Raw genomic sequence first — 20064 nt, 5'->3', positions numbered from 1 at the left:
GACACATGAGCATACATCAATGACATTAAGAACAAGGGACACATTTATTTAAATCCTAATTATGCTTTAGCTCCTCACCAGGGCAGAAAGTAAATACTTTCATACTTAGTCACCAAAAAAGCCACAGTGTAACCATGCATCACCTTCTGTTTTAGGAGACCTCTCCACTCTCCTTTCTCCTTTTTCACCAGTCTGATCTCAGGCTCGTTACACTTCATATCCCATGAGCACCTATCAGCATTGATGTCATTCTGTAGTTCCAAGGTGACGCGATAGTGCTTATTATTTGCATATGCACTATAAAGAAAACCATAACCATATCATCACTATGAACCCTTAACCAAAGGACTGTGACCGAAAAAGAAATGTGTTTGACAACAGTACTATGAGCAAAAAGTTCTGTATCTAGACAGAGTGGAAATGATTCATCTTGGTTTTGCTTTTTACAAACCTGTACACCATTCTGTCAGGGAAGAAGTTGCAGGTCTGCATCACAGGGTTCATGAGTTTAACCCGCAAGATAAGTACATCCTGTCTCTGAAACCACTTTATCTGTGGGTGACAACTACAAACAAATATTACCGGTAAATGAAAAGATATGAAGCATTTAGTACATCTAAATGGAATAACGGTGGGTTTCCACACAGCGAAACACCTCGCGATTTTCGGCCAGCGAAATTTCGCCTCGGGGGCGTGACGGCGAAACCGCTAACCTTTTGACTGCAGTGTCTAGCCAGTGGTGGCAAGCGAGCTAATTAGGCTAATCAGCTAGTTCAGTCCTTAATGAAGATATCCAGGGGTCTTTATGCCTCGACTAAGTTGATGTTGCCTATAAACAACAATTCATGTTCATAGAAACAACAAGGTCAATAAGACATAATATATTTCATACCTGTGTTGCAGCATGTAGCCTAGCTGTCTAGCTAGGTTTACAATGCAATCCAATGTCCTAAAATACTAGCATTTCGCCTGTCAGCTAGCTAAAAAGATCGAGTGCTTAAACTAACATATATAGTGGTCTATTTAGTGGTGTATGTGCTCTGACTAAGTTTGTGTGGCATATAAACCACAATTCGTGTTGATACAAGTGCCAATGTTCGTGTAGAAACATTTTAAATCACATACAAATTTTCGTGTTACAGCTCAGGTAGTCTCCACCATCTTGGTCAGACTTTTTTGTAACTCCCGCCTCCAAACACAAAGATGCGGACCTGATTGGTTCTTGAATGGTCCTCGTATAAATAAAGTTAAACTTTGGCAAACTTTGTTTCGCTTTCATTTCGCCCAACCAGGGCGAATTTCTTCTCCATTCAACCTCAATGAGAGCGACGCGAAATTTCGGTGTGTGGAAACACACCGTAAGAAGAGAAAGTAGATGGTTTACCTTTGAGGACTGTCCACTTCAAGGGTTTTCTTCAAGTTCACATGAGGGCTGCCAACCTGCTCATCTTTTTCAGTAAAGGAAATATGTCACACTTGTCAGAGTGAAAGCACAACAACCACCATTAAACATGCATATATTTAGAAGTATAGTTATACTAAGCCCATACCTATTCCATTTTCGCTTGGTGTATTAACTGATGAAGTCCAGCTTTGGGGTGAAAATCCCTCCAATTCAATGTGCCTGTGGCAAGAAAGCTCTTCTCAGTACACAGTATAGATGTAAGAGAAGTAAACCAGTCCTGTAAGAAACTCACTTCAGTGGTGGCATATCTCCACTGGGTGCTGAGCTGCCAATACCCCCAGATATGCAATCTGAAAGCATGCCTTTAAGGCTGAAGAAATCAGCTGCCTCCAACTCCCTCTTAGGGGGTATGATTGGCATTTCCAGCCCAGGAACAGGGCTCTCTCCTGGGTCCTCCATTCTATCAACCTGGGCAAGTTCCTTCAAATCCAGTGTGGCTTTTTCAGAGTGGTTATCAGAACTGCAATCACAATGTTCATGTTCAGTTCTATGTTAATGGATGGATGAGACTGTAGGGCTGCTTAATTATGGCAAAAATCCTAATCACAATTATTTTGTTTATTTTTAAAATCACGACTAATTAACATAACTCATTGACTTTGGAAACATCTTGCATTTGTTGAACTTTAAAGATAATTAAGCATATCTATCTATAGCAGTGGATATCCAAAACATCATTTTGAAACAAAATGTAGCAAAATAATATTTTTTTCCCCCTTGAAGCCTTGGAGGCCAACATCAAAAATGAAATCAAAATTCGATCCATTGCACAGCCCTATGAGGCTGCGGCCTGCAAACAGGTTTCTGTGGGTCCTGGGTAGACATACAGTGGGAAGGCGATGTGATCAGAAACCCCCAAGGGGGCTTCGAGAGCCTGCTTCAGCATGTTCAGGTGTTCAGTGTTGGCCACACCCATGCCTGTGGACAGCACCTCACTGTAGACATTATACTCGTTGATGAAGGTCTTCAGGAGAGGGGCAGGGATCCTCCGCACCTGTCAGGTTTAATGAATAGCAAACCACAAGGACAAGTGGACATCAACACCAATATACAAGTTATATACACTTTAAAGTATGCTCTCATGTACCGTACTTTACATGCATAATGCACAAGGACAACACATAAAACAGCATAACTGAATGATATTGAGGTCCAGATCATCTATTATAAGAATTATAATGCAACCATTCCGCAATGAATACATTTCAGAGAAGGGGCTGATGAGAACTGGCCTCTCACCATGGGGTTGACCCAGACGGTGTTGCCCAGGCACATGACCACCTTCGCCTGGTGCTGCTTTCCTCTGATCTTCTGACTGATGGCCCTTGTCACCTATAAAACAAAAGAAGAAAAGAAAAAAGCAGTAGTTCATGCTTCATCGATCAGATGTTATGGATGCACTGATCAACTGGCCAACTCACTTCACAACATATCAGGTCACTATGACACAAATAACATTTTCGATGCCTCAGCAATGTGATCTGATCTTAAAACAACCTGTCTTGGCCCACTCTAACTTCTGTCTAGCATTGTAATTCTTGTTTTAACATTTAGTCTAATGACAAACTGATCCGAACTCCCCTTGGACAAGCTCCCCTTGAGCAACTTCTTCCTCATTTCTCATCACAATTCTTCAAGCCAGTAAAACGTAAAACCATTTGACGCGGAAATGAGGAGAATGGCGGACCTTCGGATTCCAGTCCACCTCATTGTCGATGGGCCTGACCCCACACAGGATGATCTCCACTGCCTGGGGAGGAAAGTCGTGGAACGCAGGGGGCAACAGCAGCAGCTGGTGTGACTTCACTTCCTGTGTGCTCCCCTCATCCAGGAAGTGCACAACCGCACAGCTGAACAAGCGGTTGCCATTATCTGGCAGGGACACCACACGCACCCTACGGCACAAAGACAAGAATGCTCACAAAAGTCTCCAAAGACATCTTTTCAATCTTATACACACGTTCCTCACAACTCCTCTTGTTCTAGTGCAGGGCTCCTTAATCCTGCTCCTGCAACTCTATACTCCTTCCATGCACCCCTGATTAAAAACCAGGTCATTGTAACCATGAAGCCTTAAAAGAAAAAAAATAAACCTGATGACCTGTGGATGACCTTAGTAAGAGCAGCGCAGGGACGGTTGAAACCATTGAATTTTGAATTTTGACGGTTGAAACCATGTATTGCAGGGACCAGGCCTTGAGCAGTATTGAGAATCCATGGATTAACCTATTCATTCACAAAAATCCAATGTGAGCGTTTGTGGTCATGAAACATCCATTAAGGACGTCCAGTGGTACCTGTGGTACTCGTCCTCCTGCTGGATGGCGTACAGCTCTCCTTCCACCACCTCCGAGGCCCAACGGAGCCCTGTGGCGTAGTGGGTAGCCATCCGGGCAGAGAGCTCGTCGAAGCCGGTTTCATCTGGGTGGACCAGGCGCCCATAGTACACAGTGGCACTCTTGATGAACAGAGGCACAACCTGTTGCCGTAAAGTGAATTTAGAAGAAAATTATTTTGTCAGTAAAGGATTTGTCCATACTACTAGTAAACTCTTTATAGCATTACTTGCAATAACTTACCACATTTAAGATATTCAAGGACAACAGGCTTTTTAAAGTAAAACAATAATCATGACTATAATCTCAAAAAATCAAAAAATAGGACTTTATTTTCATCAGGACCATGGACCCTGAACTCACCCCAACCAATCCAGTCTCCAGATGCTTGGGATCGTCTTGAGTTTTGTCTAGAATATGTCTGTCAGGACACACTCCAGTATCCCTACATACAGGAAAACAAGGAGTAAAAAAATTGAAATACAACTTATATTATTGTACAAATATTTACATTAAGATTGACAGGAAATGAGTGGGAGCAAGGTGGGAGTGAACTGGTAGATGGCCACGGGTAGAAATTGGACCTATATATGGTCAGGATACTGGCGTTTGGGTCACAGTTCCCTCTAGTTATACTAAATCAGCCAATTTCACCTATGACCAAGATGGATATTATACAAATTAACTGGGACAGAAATAGGGTGTCCACCTGCAGAAGCCAAGGCTCTTCAGGTAGCCACAGAGGGGCCTGTGTGCCTTCTGCTCCTCCCTGGCCATCTGGATGCCCTGGGCAAACCGGAGGAGCTCAGGGGGCAGCAGGGCATCGGTGCGCCTCAGGTAGCGGAGCACTCCGGACACGTGGCGCGCGTTCTTCTCCGTCAACAGCAGGATGGAGTTGGTGGCAGGAGGGTTGGAGGAGCTCTCAGGATGGTACTGCAGGGTGGATGAGAGAATAAGTGCACACACACACACACACACACACACACACACAGTTTGGTCTGCAACCAAATTTAGGTGTATACTGCCCTCTACAGTTAAATAGTGTCAAGTGTCGATGTTGCACTGTTCTGACCGCATTAGAACCCTTAGAGGACCCTTTTAGAACACTTAGATGACCCTTTTGACATCACAAAATGTTCAAATTCAACCATTGCAAAAGGGGAGCCCTCCAAACCTTGTCAGAGAGGACTCTGAAGTTGGCAGACATGGAGAACAGACGACAGCCGAAAAGTTTGGGAGAGGTTGGAAAGCCATAATGCACAACACAGGTCGCATCATCAACTCCTAAGGCTTTCAGACACTTCTCAGTGGTAACTGATGAGAAAGAGGAGAAATATTTTCTCAAAATGCAAAAATAGAGACTATAAAAGATGCATACAAATTCATAGTATTAGCAAAAAGTATTAGCAAAACATAGTATTAGCAAAAAGGCTTGCAGTATTGCAAATTATAAAATAGTTAGGTCCGGTCAAAGTATTAATTTCTGACTTAAAGAGAGGCATTCCATGAGGGGCGATCTCTCAGGACACCCCCCCCCCCCCCTCTAACTCTTCATAAAGATCTATAAAAACATCAACCCAAGAACGCAAATGTAACACCCATATAATACCCACTACAAATGTGCAAGTACGCCAGGAGTCTGGCCCATACCCAGGATGATGTGAGTGCCCGCTCCGATGGCCTTACTCCAGCGCTCCATCACAAAGTCAAACTGGTGGGTCAAACCCTCATGAGCTTTCAGTGCTAGAGCTGAGGAGTTGACAACAGCCTACGGGAGGAACGGTCACCAAATTCAAAATCAGTGGTAGTTTCCATACTCCAGAATCTTCATGATCTCTCATACAAACACAAACAGTCACACACACCTTCAATAGCTACCTTCACACCTTCTGCACTGTTGCTCGAATGTAAGACCTCATTTTTTTGGACACTTTGGATAAAAGCATCAGCTAAATTATTAAATGTGCCAGAGTATATCAGTGTATATTTATGCAACGGTGAGAGTCCCTTTGTTTGATTTATCCATATATCCAATGTAGGACTCAATCATGATTATTTTAATGCTTTTGGAAACATCATCCAATTTTTAAAAATGAGTTAATTCAATTGATTTTTTTCAACTGAAAAACAAAAAACATGCAAAAAGAAAAGATAAACGTACAAATGACAAAATGAGAACATTGTTGCAAAACAGAATGTACCAAAATAATTGTTATATTTTAATTATGTTGTGTTGTTGGCTGTCATTATTGATGATTAATTAATTCATCCAATTGATTGCACAGCCCTAATTCAATGTAAGATGCACTGTGTTCAGCACCTCAAAAACCTGCTCCAGCTCGTCTATACTACTGGTGATGACCAGGGTCTTCTCGGGGGCGGAGGGGGAGAAGTCCAGAGCCCTGAGCATCACGGGGGTCTTCTCACAGTCCAGACACAACATGATCATCTAAGGGCAGCAAACACACACACACACACACACACACACACACACAAACACACCAAAAGATCTCTATTAACAGCCTTGCGAACCGACCCCAGAACATGTCTGCATGAAAAATGGAAGACGGACCCAAAAAGTTAAAATAGAAACAATTAGAATGACAAACTGTAATCATCATGCTGAAATAACAAGACTGTAAGTACCTGGTGCACGCCCCCATACAGGGCTGCCTCTTTAGGGACAGTGATGATGACAGTGGCGTCCCTCATGTAGTCTTTAACCAGGCCCTCCATCGCTGTGTTCCAGCTGCTGCCGACGGCAACCAGCTGCTGCGGAGTCCGTGATCGGTCAGTACTGGACACCAAACTCCGGAAGTGCTTCAACACCGCCTCCATCTTTAGAGGACGAGAGATGATTGGAATGGAATGAGAGAAAGAAAGAAAGAAAGAAAGAAAGAAAGAAAGAAAGAAAGAAAGAAAGAAAGAAAGAGGGAAATGAGACTTGAGGACAAACGGACATGGACACACACACACACACACACACACACACACAGGCTTGTTCATTTGAGATGAGGGAAATGAGACTTGAGGACACATACACACACAGGCTTGTTCATTTTAGATGAGGGAAAGAGGGAAATGAGACTTGAGGACACACACACAGGCTTGTTCATTTGAGATGCACATGTCTTTGTTTGCCATGACTTAGAATTTTGTATGCAAAGACTGTGCTTAAAGCAACACCAAAGAGTTTTTTGTACCTTAAAATAATGTTTCCAAAATCGTATCAGTGGTTCAGCAACTCGTAACAGGGTGAACGGCAATTCTGCATTCGCTTCGCGGCCCTCTATCGGCTATAACCGCACTATGTAAGTTTGCCAGATCGGATAGTGGATCTGTAGTTCGATGGAATGATATAAGAAACTACAAATTTGACTTGCATCTGATGTCGCAATACATCGTACTTTTATAAGTCATGCAAAATATTCTACCTTGTCTGTGGACATCGTTATTTGCAAAGCCGGTGCTGGATAAACAAATAGCGTGCGTACGACAGAGGGAAAGTTCTTTGGTGTTGCTTTAAATGTTTTCTTCGCCAATGTACAGAAACTGCCATTCCAATGAAGCTCACTTGAACAGAACTGAATGTTGGACAGTTTCTTTGTTTGTTTGTTTCTAGCTCCTGCTACAACCCAGACCACCTTCTGTATGCTTTACTGTTGGAAAGTCTAGAACTACTCCAGTTGTGTATGAGTGACATTATGACTGGTGTCCCTGCCCCACCTCTCCGGGCGCCCGGGTGTAGAGCATGTCCACCTCATCCATCACCAGGTGGCAAAGGCGCAGAAACAGGCCACAGTTGGCCTCCAGCAGCCGCGCCAGCGTAAAGGGCGTCGTCACCAGCAGCTTACCTGAGACACACACACACACACACACACAATACGAGTTCATATTATCTAGAATTGTTGTACAATAGCGATGGGCGATATGGCCTAAAATCTATTTTGCGATATGTATTGCAGCCTCTTGCGATAACCATTTCAGAACTTGTTACATAGTCCCTAAGGAAAGCCAAACTGCTAAATGTATTTTTTTAAAAGAAAGAAAGAAACGTAGTATGTATTTGAGAATATTTATTGTGCAAAACTGTTATTATACAACAATGTTGCTGCTAAATAAAATTCAAGTACACTAGCTGCAGAGACTTTCAAAAAGAAAAAGCTTGGCAATGCTGGTATTCAGTGACATGTATCGTTTTGAGGTGGTAAAACAGATTACTCCACAGAACTGTTGGACCACATACTCTACAGCAGGGGTGGGCAAAGCTTTTGGCTAAAGGGCCACATTGGGTTTTGAAAATCGGCTGGCGGGCCGAATGTTTAATGTTTCAAATAATTTAAATGCTAGTAATGACAAAGTAATATCATCTTTAAATTTGATGCTGTTTATAAATAGCGCATTTGTGTACAAAGCATCGTGTCCACACCTTTAGTTCTCATAATGATCTTTGCTAAGTTTCTTATAAAAAAGGAAATAGCAATTATCAACAATGATAAGCCAGCTGGAACCTGCCGCTCTCTTTCTTTCCCTCTGGTGTGTGTAAACGTTCTCTAAGAAGAGTGAAAAGCAGTTTGCCGTAAAGATAACCACAACATTGTCTATTGCAGGGAAAATTGCGAGCAGCCTACGATAACCAAATAAAATGCTTGGCGTGCCTGATTAAAGTATGTGGCGGGCCGTAGTTTGCCTACCTCTGCTCTACAGGGTATAGTTTGCTGCTGCTCGTCGGACGGCTTAAAACCGAACCATGTCCAAATAATGGATGTTGCACTGGTCTTTTTCAACAGCACATCCATTTCGCTTTCAGCCATGTTTACTGAAGATGCGTTGCAGCTCGTGGCTCTAAATTTCACAGGTAGATTGCATCATCAACATGCATATCGCGATAGAGATTTTAATTCTATTGCACTATCGTAGGCCAATTTTATATTGTTTATATCGCATATCATTTATATCGCCCATTACTAATTGTACAATTGAAAAATAAATACAACCTAACATTGTGTCAATCACGTATACCCACTTTAATCCACAAAACATCCACAAACAACAGCAGCATCCTGTATTTGACTCGTACACAAAACACGATACAAAATTATACGAACCATATAAAGACATTACAGATTTCAGTGGGCAAAGACCTTAACTACTGCCCGAGCCAGGAGACAACAGGCTGCATTCAGCAACCAGTGTTCTATGTTAATGATCAAGGTGTTTGTGCCAACAAAAAAAACAAAGAGAAAAGAGAATCAAAACCCAGGACTGATGGGCGCCTCACAGTTCTTGTGGATTCTGAAGGCTTTGGCCTCGTCCCTGTCCTGTCCCAGCAGCACCAGAGCTGGGTTGAGGTCATGAACGGCGTGGCAGGTCTCCAGCAAGTCGAACACAGCCTGCACCTTCTCCCATCTCGGGCACAGGATCACCGCTATGGGCTGAGAATGTAGGACAAAGGCGGCAAAATGTCAAATGACACTGTGTTTACTTTTGTCAGTGGTGTCTAATCTCATCACTTTCACCGTAACACATGTGCCCCCTGAAGAACAGCTAAGTGAACCATGTTCTATCAGATTAGGGCACAAGGCAGTTCAAGGGGTCGGAAGTATAAATGAAAGAACAAGTCTACTAGTGAGTACTGGGATCATAGCATTCATTCTGGACAGGATTACATTAGCAAAAGCTTTGGTGTTCCAACATGATAAAGTCTACCATTTTGAACAGACTCGTTCTTGAACACAGCTGTGGCATTCATCTATGTGAAAAGATCTGTACAATCAGAACAGCTCCGGCCAGCCTAGTGTCCTCCCAGGCAGTCAGCACACTTACCCCGGTGCGCGTCACGAGGGAGCTGTGGACGGAGCCGTTCTGGATGTGTGTGACCAGCGGGGGGAGGTAGTTCAGTGGGTCCTGGCCTGTCTGGGTCACCAGCAGTGTGTCGTTGCCTCGGAACACATGGGGCCAGCAGTACTGCTGAGCCACATTGAGTCCCGGGTACTTCAGCCTCTTCAGATACTGTGGAGTACAATACACTAAAGACCATGTCCGTTGCCAATTTGTCTAGTATGTGATTTATAGCAGAAAATCTATCTGCTACCTTCTGTTATCATACTGTACATATTACTCACTCTATAAGGTAAAGTAGTGATTCAAAACTCTATACTAGTGCAATACACTTGTTGAACACAGCAGAAACCTCTTTGCACACTCTAGTACAAGCATGTTATGAACCATACTGGTTAAAGTATTCATGACGGAGGCATCTGACTTTTAGTAGTTTTAATTTTTATTTGTCTGTCTAGTCTACAAGCCTATCCGGCTTCTATTGAGTTTAAAAGCAGGACATTACCCGTTTGAAGGGGTCGGAGATCGAGCAGCGAGCCAGACTTTGCCAGGGTTCTATGGCAACTGAAGCATGAACCAGAACCCCATTCCTCTTGGGGTCAGTGGGTATCACCTACAGGCCACAGATTCATTCATTCATTAAACCTTTATTTATTCTCGGAGGTTCATTGAAGGTAGTCCTCATTTTCAGCCGAGCCGAGAAGCCGAGATTACAGTACCAATAATCAGAAATAACAAGAGATATAGTATAATAATTGTGGTAAATAAAACAAAATAAAACAAATAATAAGACAACCTACATAACATAAGGAGGAAGGAAAAAATAAAAATACAGAAAATATTATTAATAAAATAATAACAATAATACATAACATTTACATAAAACAGGTACAACTTGACATAGGAAGGTTTGTGATTACTTTCCTATAATCAATTCAGATCTGTAGAGAATTTTTATGTTACATTGAAGATTATTCCAGGAAGTAGGGGCACCATAACAAAAGGCTGACTTTCCCAACTCAGAGTGGATACGAGGAACCTTGACCATCAAACAGTCATTTGAACTGTTCTGATAGGGACCAGAATTCCAAACAAGCATGTTTGAAATATAACCTGTAATTTTCCAACAATACCTTTGTAAATAAACAGATACCAATGATTATGTCTCCTCTCTGATCGAAGGGAATGAGAGCAACAAAGGGTCGAAATTAATTTTTTGGCTTACTAGCCGAAGTGGCTGATGGATGACAAAAATCATATTTTTCACCACCTAAAAATAAACAATGCTTTTAAATATTACAATGTGTTTAAAGGACTAGTATGTTACCCTGGAAATCCAGAGTTCTCACGAGAGCACAATGGAATTGTCTCTGCGAGACACTCTGGCAAAGAGCAATGATGCACGTTACTTTTACCCCAACATTCCGGGGAACCAGCTAAACTGATAAAAAGACAGCGCTGCAACGTTGGAGGACAGTACACATTGGTCGTAATGTTATGTCGAACCTGGGTTCCCGTGGGCACTCAGACCCGTATATGGTACAGACGCTGCAGGCTGCTGCACCACAGCGCCCCCATACTTACTAAATCTTGAAACAAACTTGAATAAAAGGCACAAAATAAGGTTGGTGTAACTTATCTGTGTGTTTATAGGATTAATGTGACCATTATGTTCCTATTTTTTGCTCTTTCCAGTTTACTAACAGGAGTGTCACGAATGTAGGCACAGTCCACACAACTGCCCGTGGCTGACTATAGTTCGGCAAGCTTAACTTTACATGTCATAACATCAACTAAACATAAGTCACACATTCATTCTATCACTTGTAATATAAACATAGCCTTTTTCCTACAACTAGGTGAGATCATTTAGCAAGCTAACCGTTTTACATGGGATATTATGGTACGTGTAGCTACGTGCTGAATTTGTCCTCAACATTGTGGTTGTAATGTACATATTTTCGACATGAGCAAGTTACATACACATAATTCTTCATAACTGCTGTGTTGGTAAAATGATTGAATGTCCTGTGAATTAATAACCAGGCATAAAAAAATGTTTTCTTGGGTTCCGGTTTCCGACCGACCCTGTCAATTTATGTGCGACCCAAATTTATTTTATGAGCTTGGGGAAGAAATAACACTAAATAGTCTAGGCTACATTAAATAATCCACAAATAAAAGGCGAACTATAATTACATTAATTACCCCTTGTGTTATGTATAGGGATGAGCGTATGCTCTCTTTTACAAAGTAGCCTATGCACAGCTGTTCACGAAGACGATTGTTTTCGTCACTTACCAAGGCACTCGCAATTTTGTCCAAACACCGCAACTTTTTCGCAAATTTGACCAATCATCGTAGTTTCACCGTGAAATTTCACCTACCACAACAGTCCCTCGCGCAGAATATTGAGCCAGATGGCACACTTACTTCTGCACCTTCTGCATATGACACCAAAGACTGCCCTAACGTGTTCGTTCCTCTGCAGTTTTGATGACAATAAATAGAAGGCTAACGTTAATGATCTGCTTACTTGCATCTCTCAACCTGGTGTTGCTAACCTACCTAGGCTATGAAAGTAAGTTAATTAAGGCCTACTTGGTTTACTGACATTTGAGTAGGCTATGCAACCCATTGGCAAACGTTTACCTGGATATGTCCTTTTAGCTTATGTCATGTTTGCTAGCTTGTGGGCTTAGTTTGAGTAGTGCTACCAAAATCATAGAAATTAATAAAATTGCAAGACATTTACCTCTTCTATGATCCAAGAATGATTTTAAAATTTATTTTAACTGATGACATAGAAGACATTCCCAATTGCATCCACATATCATAATGCACTGTGCAAAAAGTGATTTACACTCATAGCCGAACACAGTGAGATGCAAGCCTTCCAGTCCACTCAGAAATGTAATTAGGCTACTCTCACGTCCTTAAAGGGGCAGGCAGTCAATTAGACGTACACCACCAATGTAATGACATTAAACAGAAGTGTAGTCAAATAGTTTACATCAATATGAAATTACTAGATACTTACTTGGCTATTAGTAATTATGCAGACCACAGACTATGAATTATTAAAAAGATATGAACTTAATATGAATTACAAAATATATGAATGTATTGAAACATATGACATGATGCCATCTCTTTAGGTGACTGTCTTTTTTGGACAGTTCTACGAAAGGTTATACTGCTTTGTGAATTACCTCAGTCAAAGCATTTTCACAAATAAAGTAGGCCTACTTTGATGTTCTGTAATCCTTACTGTTTACCTTTGATTATCCTTTTTTAATAAGCATCAAGATTATCAGTGTGATTTTGGAACTTCCATCCAGGCATTTTAGGTCGAAAGTCTCAAAAAACCTCGTGAAATCCTGGAGGGACTGATTTTCTACCTATCCCTTACTGCCACTGGGGAGGGGAAAGGGGAAGGGGAAAAAAAAAAAAAAAAAAATTCCCTACCGACCCATGGCCTCAACTGACAACCAACAGGAACCAAAACGTCAAGGTGTGATTACTAGCTGTCTTTCCCATTGGAATCAATGACATAATGCTAACTTGTTTTCCGCTAAAATGGGGCGTGATGCAGATTAAATGTATCTTTATGATAATGCGCCGTTAGTAGGCTACGTAAAGGCATGCTACACACACTTGTTCGGGCTTACTAGCCGGCCAAAGAGAAGTAGCCTAGGCTGGCGCATTAATCGTGTGCAGCAAAAGATTTTTTCACCGTCACTTGTTCTGTTATCAACGATCCTCTTTGGCTGCTACTATTTTGACTCTTTGGCTTTGATGCACCGTTTCTTGTCCTCAAACTGCTGCCAGACACTTCCTAGCAAATATTCTAAGAACTTTACTTCCTCCTAGTCCTCCTCCTGTAGTCATGGAGATAATAAACACCAACGCAGTTCTGAACTCCCGGTCAGCCGAATGGTGTTTTAAATTGCTGTGGACACCGATGCCGACATGAGTGCGATGCACTCTGCTTTCGACATTCATTTACATTAGATTCCATTCTTTTCAATACAACTCCGCACACCAGCATTACACTTTGCCGCTGTGTAAATCACAATTCAGTTATATTTGGTCGACGCCGCTCCATAAAATCCATTGTTCATCCAGTGTTTACCTGTTAAAAAAGCTGCAGGTGTGGCAAGTGACAGTGCACCATAGACTGTAGGCCTATAAAATGGCAGTGCACTCATGTCGAAAAAAGTTCCTTAATTTCAACTGAACTCAAAGACAATGAATATAGTATGAATATAGTATTTTCTGTTTGTTATGCCCTTTATAATGTGTGTAGGCCTACATTTTGTGCATGCACTTCTACGGTAGGATTTATTTCAGTTTATATTATATTTCTGAAGAATATATTGTGTTGCCTCAGGTCTACTGCATGTCTTTTGAAATTTGATTTGAAATAATCAAATAGGCCTACGTCTTATAATAAAGTAACTTGCTTTACTTTCATTTGAATCCCAATCAAGATACACAATAAATGCTTTATATTGTTAATATGGACTCCTGGAAAGTTCAGAAATGCAAAATAATAGATTTTTAATCATGTGATAAAATATGTAATCGTGATTAACTATAGGAATTCAGCGATTAATCGTGATTTAAAAATCATTTGACAGCACTAATTTCTATGCAACACCTGAAACGTTCAAGTTCTATTTGTGTGGCGCACTATTTGTTTTCTCAGCAGATGCAAGAAACAATAACAAAATCACTAAGACTTGTGAAGTTTCCTTTTTTCGTTTAAGCAAAATCACTAAGACTTGTGAAGTTTCCTTTTTTCGTTTAAGCAAAATAACTAAGACTTGTGAAGTTTCCTTTTTTCGTTTAAGCAAATAGACATAATAAGCGGGACAATGAATTGTCCCAACCATACCGGTCAACATTGATATTTGACAATCATACAAAATTATCCAATTAACTAAACAGAAAACAATTTTGGTAATAAATTACCAAAACACAGTGCCGCTAAAATATTGCAAAATAACCGAAAACTACTAAATAACTAAAGTTACCAAAACATCTTTGTATCAGGGTATCCAATGTGCCACATTGCTTATGAAAGATAAATGCTTACCATTACGTCATCCTCCACATCTAGATTTAGAGGGGCAGGGTTGAGCCACTCCAGCAAACTGTAAGAGCAAAATTACTTTCATTATCAAACATCTAAAACCACACACCACACACTTCCAAGTTAAAACACACACACGAATGTATTCACACACAAGTGAATACATTGGTCTAATTTCTAGTATTCTTGTAGTTGTTGTGGTCGACCAGAACAGTATTCCGCTCCTTCAGCACAAACTAAGATAAACAGACCTACCGAGCAGCAGCCATCTCCTCATCAGTTCTTGGCTGTGGTGTGCTGTTCTCTTCATGTTTCCAGTCTTGAACACTAGGGCTATCAGAAGAACTGTGATAAAACCAAAAAACACAGTTAACCCATTTAGGCCTAAAACGCCTAGAAAAAAAGGTTGACTTCAGAAACCCCCCCCCCCTAAAACCTGAAGTTTTTCTGGAAATTCAGAAATTGTGTCAATGCCTACTGAATGATTGATTTCACAGCCTCTGTAGCAAATAGGAACAACATTTTAAAAGTATGAGAGCTTACACCTGTGGCTTTGCTAGGAAATTGGGTTTATTTAGTTACACCTTCACAAAAATAAAACATGTAATGTGTCAGTGCAGGAACAGCACTATTTTATCAGAAACCAGTGCATTTTCTACAGCTTGTCATTCTGGTTGACACCTGTTATATGTATTATTGGTATGTTCAGAAATTACTGATAGGCCTACACAAGCTGAAATAGTTTCAAAAAGTGTAACTGTGTTTATTATATTACAAAAACATAGGCAAATTGGGGCCACCACCACCTTGACGCTTATCAGTAGTGGTGATCCCAGTCTCTGCTCAACCCTCCATACACACACAAAATGATGGCTGGTCATGTTTCTATATCATATTTTGAATTCATAAACTATATTTTGTTAATAGTTTATAGTATTTTATGATCTGCATAATTACTTATAGCTAAAAATATTCAGTAATTTGAATACATATTGATTTTTAAACTATTGCACTTGTCTTTAATGACATTACAGTGGTGATACGTAGGTCTATTTGAGTGCCACTTTAAGAAAAACGTGAAAGTAGCCTAATTAGCTTTCATTCTCAAGGTTTTAGGCTAGAGGAAAATAATCGAGCATAGTCACAGGATATGTTTTCATTATCATTTTCTCTGTCATTAGATAAAATAAATGTTCGAAAAACTCGGAAATTGACGTATACTCTTTCCCGGCCTCAATGGTAGAATTACGTAACAGCGCTCCCGGCTTTAATGGTAGAAATGTGGCAATGCTTTCCCGGCCTAAATGGGTTAAATACATTCAATGCTGAAATCCATAAACTACCCAGTGAGGACACAGATAATGTTTTCAGTATTCTTACTGGGTATCATCATCCTTGATAGGCACAGAGTTGACCGGCTCATGGTCCTCCTGAAGCTGGGGCATCTGGGAAAGCGCTGCTTTTTCCTCCTCAGTCTTCTCCTTGGAAAGCGCCATTTCCTCCTCAGCCCTTTCCTCTGTCTTTATCTCAGTTAGTTCGACTGAGCCATCAGCCAATTGGTCATTTGTACTGTGTGTATCAGACACACAGCTCGGGTCCACCTGTATGAATGCAGGTGCATGGAGATCAAAAAATACAAATCACCTCTTCAAGTTAAATTGAAAAACAACACACAAAGGGGAAACGGGGCCCATTGCACAAAACTAGGATAAGGGATTAAGCCGGGATATCTTGGTTATCCTGGCTCAATTTATCCGTGATCTGGTTGCAAAAAAGCGGGATAGGGGGCAGCAGGATATGTTATGGTATAAGTCACCATGGCGATTTAGGGCCTGTCCACACGGAGACGCTTTTTAGGTTAAACGCAGCCAAGCGTCCAAACGAATCCTGTAAACACACTGCCCGAAACCGCACTTTTTTGAAACCTGGTCCCAGAGTGGAAAAATCTGAAACCGTAGCCCGTTTGAATTCGTTTAGACAGCGAAACCACACATCCTGCTTGCGTATCGATGATGTCATCGCCACACCTCAGCTGCCCTGGACTTGCACTTATAGTATTGCCTAACAATACTAGTTTTCATACATGACATTACCTACGATTACACTCCGTAAGATAAATATCACAACTGGTGCTGCGCAGCGCCGATAGCTTATGACTTGGTGGACTGAACACTGTTTTTCCCGGTGTTTTTTATGCATTCTAGCTACTGTCAGTGACGCGAGAGAACTTAAGATATTAGGAAAGTGCGGTGTAAGTTTAGGCTACATTAATTTGTGCGTAGTGCCAGTGTCATTCATTTATTTTACATGTCTTACAACATATATACATGCATTCACAGTCGAGTGAAATCAGATATAAGCATACAAAGACGCTTAGAACTCACGTTAAGCCGATGGTAGCACACTAAATGCAAATGCGCGATTTGATGCAGGCAAAAGTATTGACTGTTACTAACGAAGGTTTTATAGCAATATTATAAATGTGGCGACAGAATAGCCTAGAACTTGGGTAAGCCTTGCGTTTAGTAGCCTAATTGCGGGGATGGCCAAAACTAATGTGAATCACGGACTATCCTACAACCAAAGAAAGTAAAGGTGATTAGTAGGCCTACCTGCGTTAGCCAAATAAAGGACGGGACTGCCCCCTTCACAAACCGTAAAATAAAGTTTATTAGTTTTACAGTGGACTACAGTTGACAGTTCACCATCAGTCCACACAAACAATTCTGGTTTCCTTGCACTAGCCATTTCGTCGTAGCCTATTCTGTCTGTTTGTAAAGCGCAAGTTTTGGTCAATTTCTGTAAAGAAACAGTGCCACCTACAGGCCTGGGGTATGAAGTAACGTGTTGAGTCGTGTTGAGATGGATCCGTTTGGACGCAAATATCCTTGATACGGTTCCAGGGAAGACGGAGGAAAAAAAGATCGGTTTGGTACGTGTGGACTAGGCCTTATTCTGTGGAGCTAGCCTGCTCCAGACCAGGATCTATTTAATCTCATCCCTTATCTCAGTCACATTGTTATTACATATAACTAGACCCACTGTCATTATTTAAACGTTATCATTAATTAACTTTTACATACTCGCCATTCCCGACCTGTCATGCAACGTCACAGGAGCGCCGTAACCATTTTGCGTGTGGTGGTCGCGACACTAGTTGCAATATTCTCCTAAACAGAGGTGTTGCTGTTTGTTTCTGTTGTGAAAAGGCTATCGCTACTACTTTACACCGTAGAAGAAGCAATGAAGCCGCTCTAGTTGCCATGGTGAATCAGTGAATCTGTGATCGGTGGCGGGGTCTATTTGAGGGAGCAGTCAGCGCGCACTTATCCAGGATAGGTTTCACCTGGCTTGATGAATCCGTGTCTGCTCATCCTGGCTTGATGAATCCGTGTCTGCTCATCCTGGCTTGGTCTTTGTGCAACCAATTAAGCCTGTATGTGTACGCTCTTGTTTTGGATTCATTGAGCGTAGCTCAGTAACTTAACTCGGATGTCTTAATTCTGCTTTTGTGCAACGGGCCCAAGAGCAATAAATGCTATTTTTTGTCTTGTACTCATAAATAGGCATTTATCAGTAACCGCCTATTTAAATGCCTATTTATTATTTGCTCTGTTTCCCCGTTGTGTTTTGTTTGTCAATTTAACTTGAAGAGGTATAACACACACATATATATTAAACATAGCTATATTAAATATTATTTGAGCACAGAATGAGCCTGTTACCTGATGCCGATATCTGTACATCCCTGGATAGAACTGATCTAAATTACTCAATAGAACTGAAATTCTAAATGCTGTGAACTCAAATTACCATGCTTATTTATTAGTGACTTTAACCTCCATGAATGTAATCAGTTTGAAAACACAAAAGTTCAGACACTCACCGTGGACTTGTCAAACCCACCAACAGCATCAGGATTCAAAAACTTCAGATACCTGGGAGAAAAAGACACGATGTTCCTAAGCTGCTTGCATAGCGCAAGTCACTGTTACACTCACACACTGAAATGAAAAGATTGTGTGGCCGACCTGAACAGTATCAACTCTGCCATTACTTCATCTGCTAGAGTTGGCCCAGGTTCCTCACTCAATTCACTTCCACTGAAAGAAAAAATACTCTTTTTTTGACAGTGTTTGTACCTTGAGCAATAGCTTATAGGCTTTGATGAAAACTGGTAGGATTTAACAATGAATGCTGCTACTTACTGATTACAGATGTTACAATGTCTGTTTATATATATTGGTGATTTATCACAATGAAAAAAATCCAACCTTGAAGGGAAGCAAATGTATTTTGAGAAAAAGGAAAATCTCAAATAAATAAATATTTTTAACTAAAACACGTTGCTCACAATTATTGGCACCCCTGAAAAATACAAAACCTAACAGAAGCGTTTTCCTGTCTAATTTCAATTTATTTAAATTAATCAGAGTGTCTGAACTTTCAGAAGTAGTTCATGACTTTCTTTTTCACTATGGTATAAAAATAAGATAAGAACCACTGTTGGAGAGTTACAGACAAAGGTATCATCTTGGGGTCACCAAGTCCCCAAACAAATCTTCAAAAGTGACCTCACTGCTAATAGATTATTTAGTGGGCATGCCAGGTCATTTCATTACCAATGTAAATGGCAGGAGTTACTGAATGGTACAGTGACTTTGTCTGGAAGTGTGGTCTATTGTCAGATGAAATGAAAATTGAGCTATTTGGCTAGAAACACTGTAGGTGTTTTTGGCGTACATAGAAGAATGGCTATACTGAAATGAAACCCATGCCTAATGAGAATTATAGTGGAGGAGCTGTGCTATTGTGGGGCTGTTTTTATTTTTTTACCAAGAAAAACCTGAACATTTTCAAAGGAAATCTGTTAATCTCTGCCAAGACACTAAAAGTTGGTCATGATTGGATCATTCATCAGGTCAATGAACCAAAACAAACGTCCAGATTAAAACAAATATTGTTTGCTGAACACAAAATCATTCTTCGGACATTGCCATCTCAGTCCCCTGATCTAAACTCCATAGGAAAACAGTGGGGTGAGTCAAAGAGAGGTAGGTAGGTAGATAGACAGATAGACAGATAGATAGATACTTTATTGATCCCCAGGGAAAATTCAAGGTCTCAGTAGCATACAGACAACACACACACACAGTGGGGTGTTTGCTGAACACAAAATCATTCTTCGGACATTGCCATCTCAGTCCCCTGATCTAAACTCCATAGGAAAACAGTGGGGTGAGTCAAAGAGAGGTAGGTAGGTAGATAGACAGATAGATAGATACTTTATTGATCCCCAGGGAAAATTCAAGGTCTCAGTAGCA

General features: G+C 40.9%; 1 protein-coding gene across 2 annotated transcripts in view; it reads right to left on the bottom strand.

Annotated features, from left to right (window-relative positions):
* tdrd12 (tudor domain containing 12) overlaps nt 1–20064 on the bottom strand; it is a 35211-nt gene that overhangs the window by 7113 nt on the left and 8034 nt on the right. For both annotated transcript variants that reach the window (XM_042111097.1, XM_042111098.1), the window contains exons 11-34: nt 18772–18843; nt 18627–18678; nt 16121–16341; nt 14996–15085; nt 14744–14801; nt 10148–10255; nt 9628–9813; nt 9083–9236; nt 7528–7655; nt 6448–6639; nt 6122–6250; nt 5452–5569; nt 4976–5115; nt 4511–4734; nt 4165–4246; nt 3763–3944; nt 3153–3360; nt 2705–2797; nt 2293–2459; nt 1698–1925; nt 1551–1624; nt 1385–1448; nt 452–565; nt 144–297 (exon numbers count right to left, since the gene is read on the bottom strand). In XM_042111097.1, coding sequence (XP_041967031.1) covers nt 144–297; nt 452–565; nt 1385–1448; nt 1551–1624; nt 1698–1925; nt 2293–2459; nt 2705–2797; nt 3153–3360; nt 3763–3944; nt 4165–4246; nt 4511–4734; nt 4976–5115; nt 5452–5569; nt 6122–6250; nt 6448–6639; nt 7528–7655; nt 9083–9236; nt 9628–9813; nt 10148–10255; nt 14744–14801; nt 14996–15085; nt 16121–16341; nt 18627–18678; nt 18772–18843 — 3238 coding nt within the window. The remainder of the gene's footprint in view (nt 1–143; nt 298–451; nt 566–1384; nt 1449–1550; nt 1625–1697; nt 1926–2292; nt 2460–2704; nt 2798–3152; nt 3361–3762; nt 3945–4164; nt 4247–4510; nt 4735–4975; nt 5116–5451; nt 5570–6121; nt 6251–6447; nt 6640–7527; nt 7656–9082; nt 9237–9627; nt 9814–10147; nt 10256–14743; nt 14802–14995; nt 15086–16120; nt 16342–18626; nt 18679–18771; nt 18844–20064) is intronic.

The sequence above is a fragment of the Alosa sapidissima genome, chromosome 11 (assembly GCF_018492685.1).
Source record: "Alosa sapidissima isolate fAloSap1 chromosome 11, fAloSap1.pri, whole genome shotgun sequence".
Classification (NCBI taxonomy): domain Eukaryota; kingdom Metazoa; phylum Chordata; class Actinopteri; order Clupeiformes; family Clupeidae; genus Alosa; species Alosa sapidissima.
The sequence above is the reverse complement of the archived record's forward strand: the minus strand, read 5'-3'. Positions and strand labels throughout refer to the sequence as shown.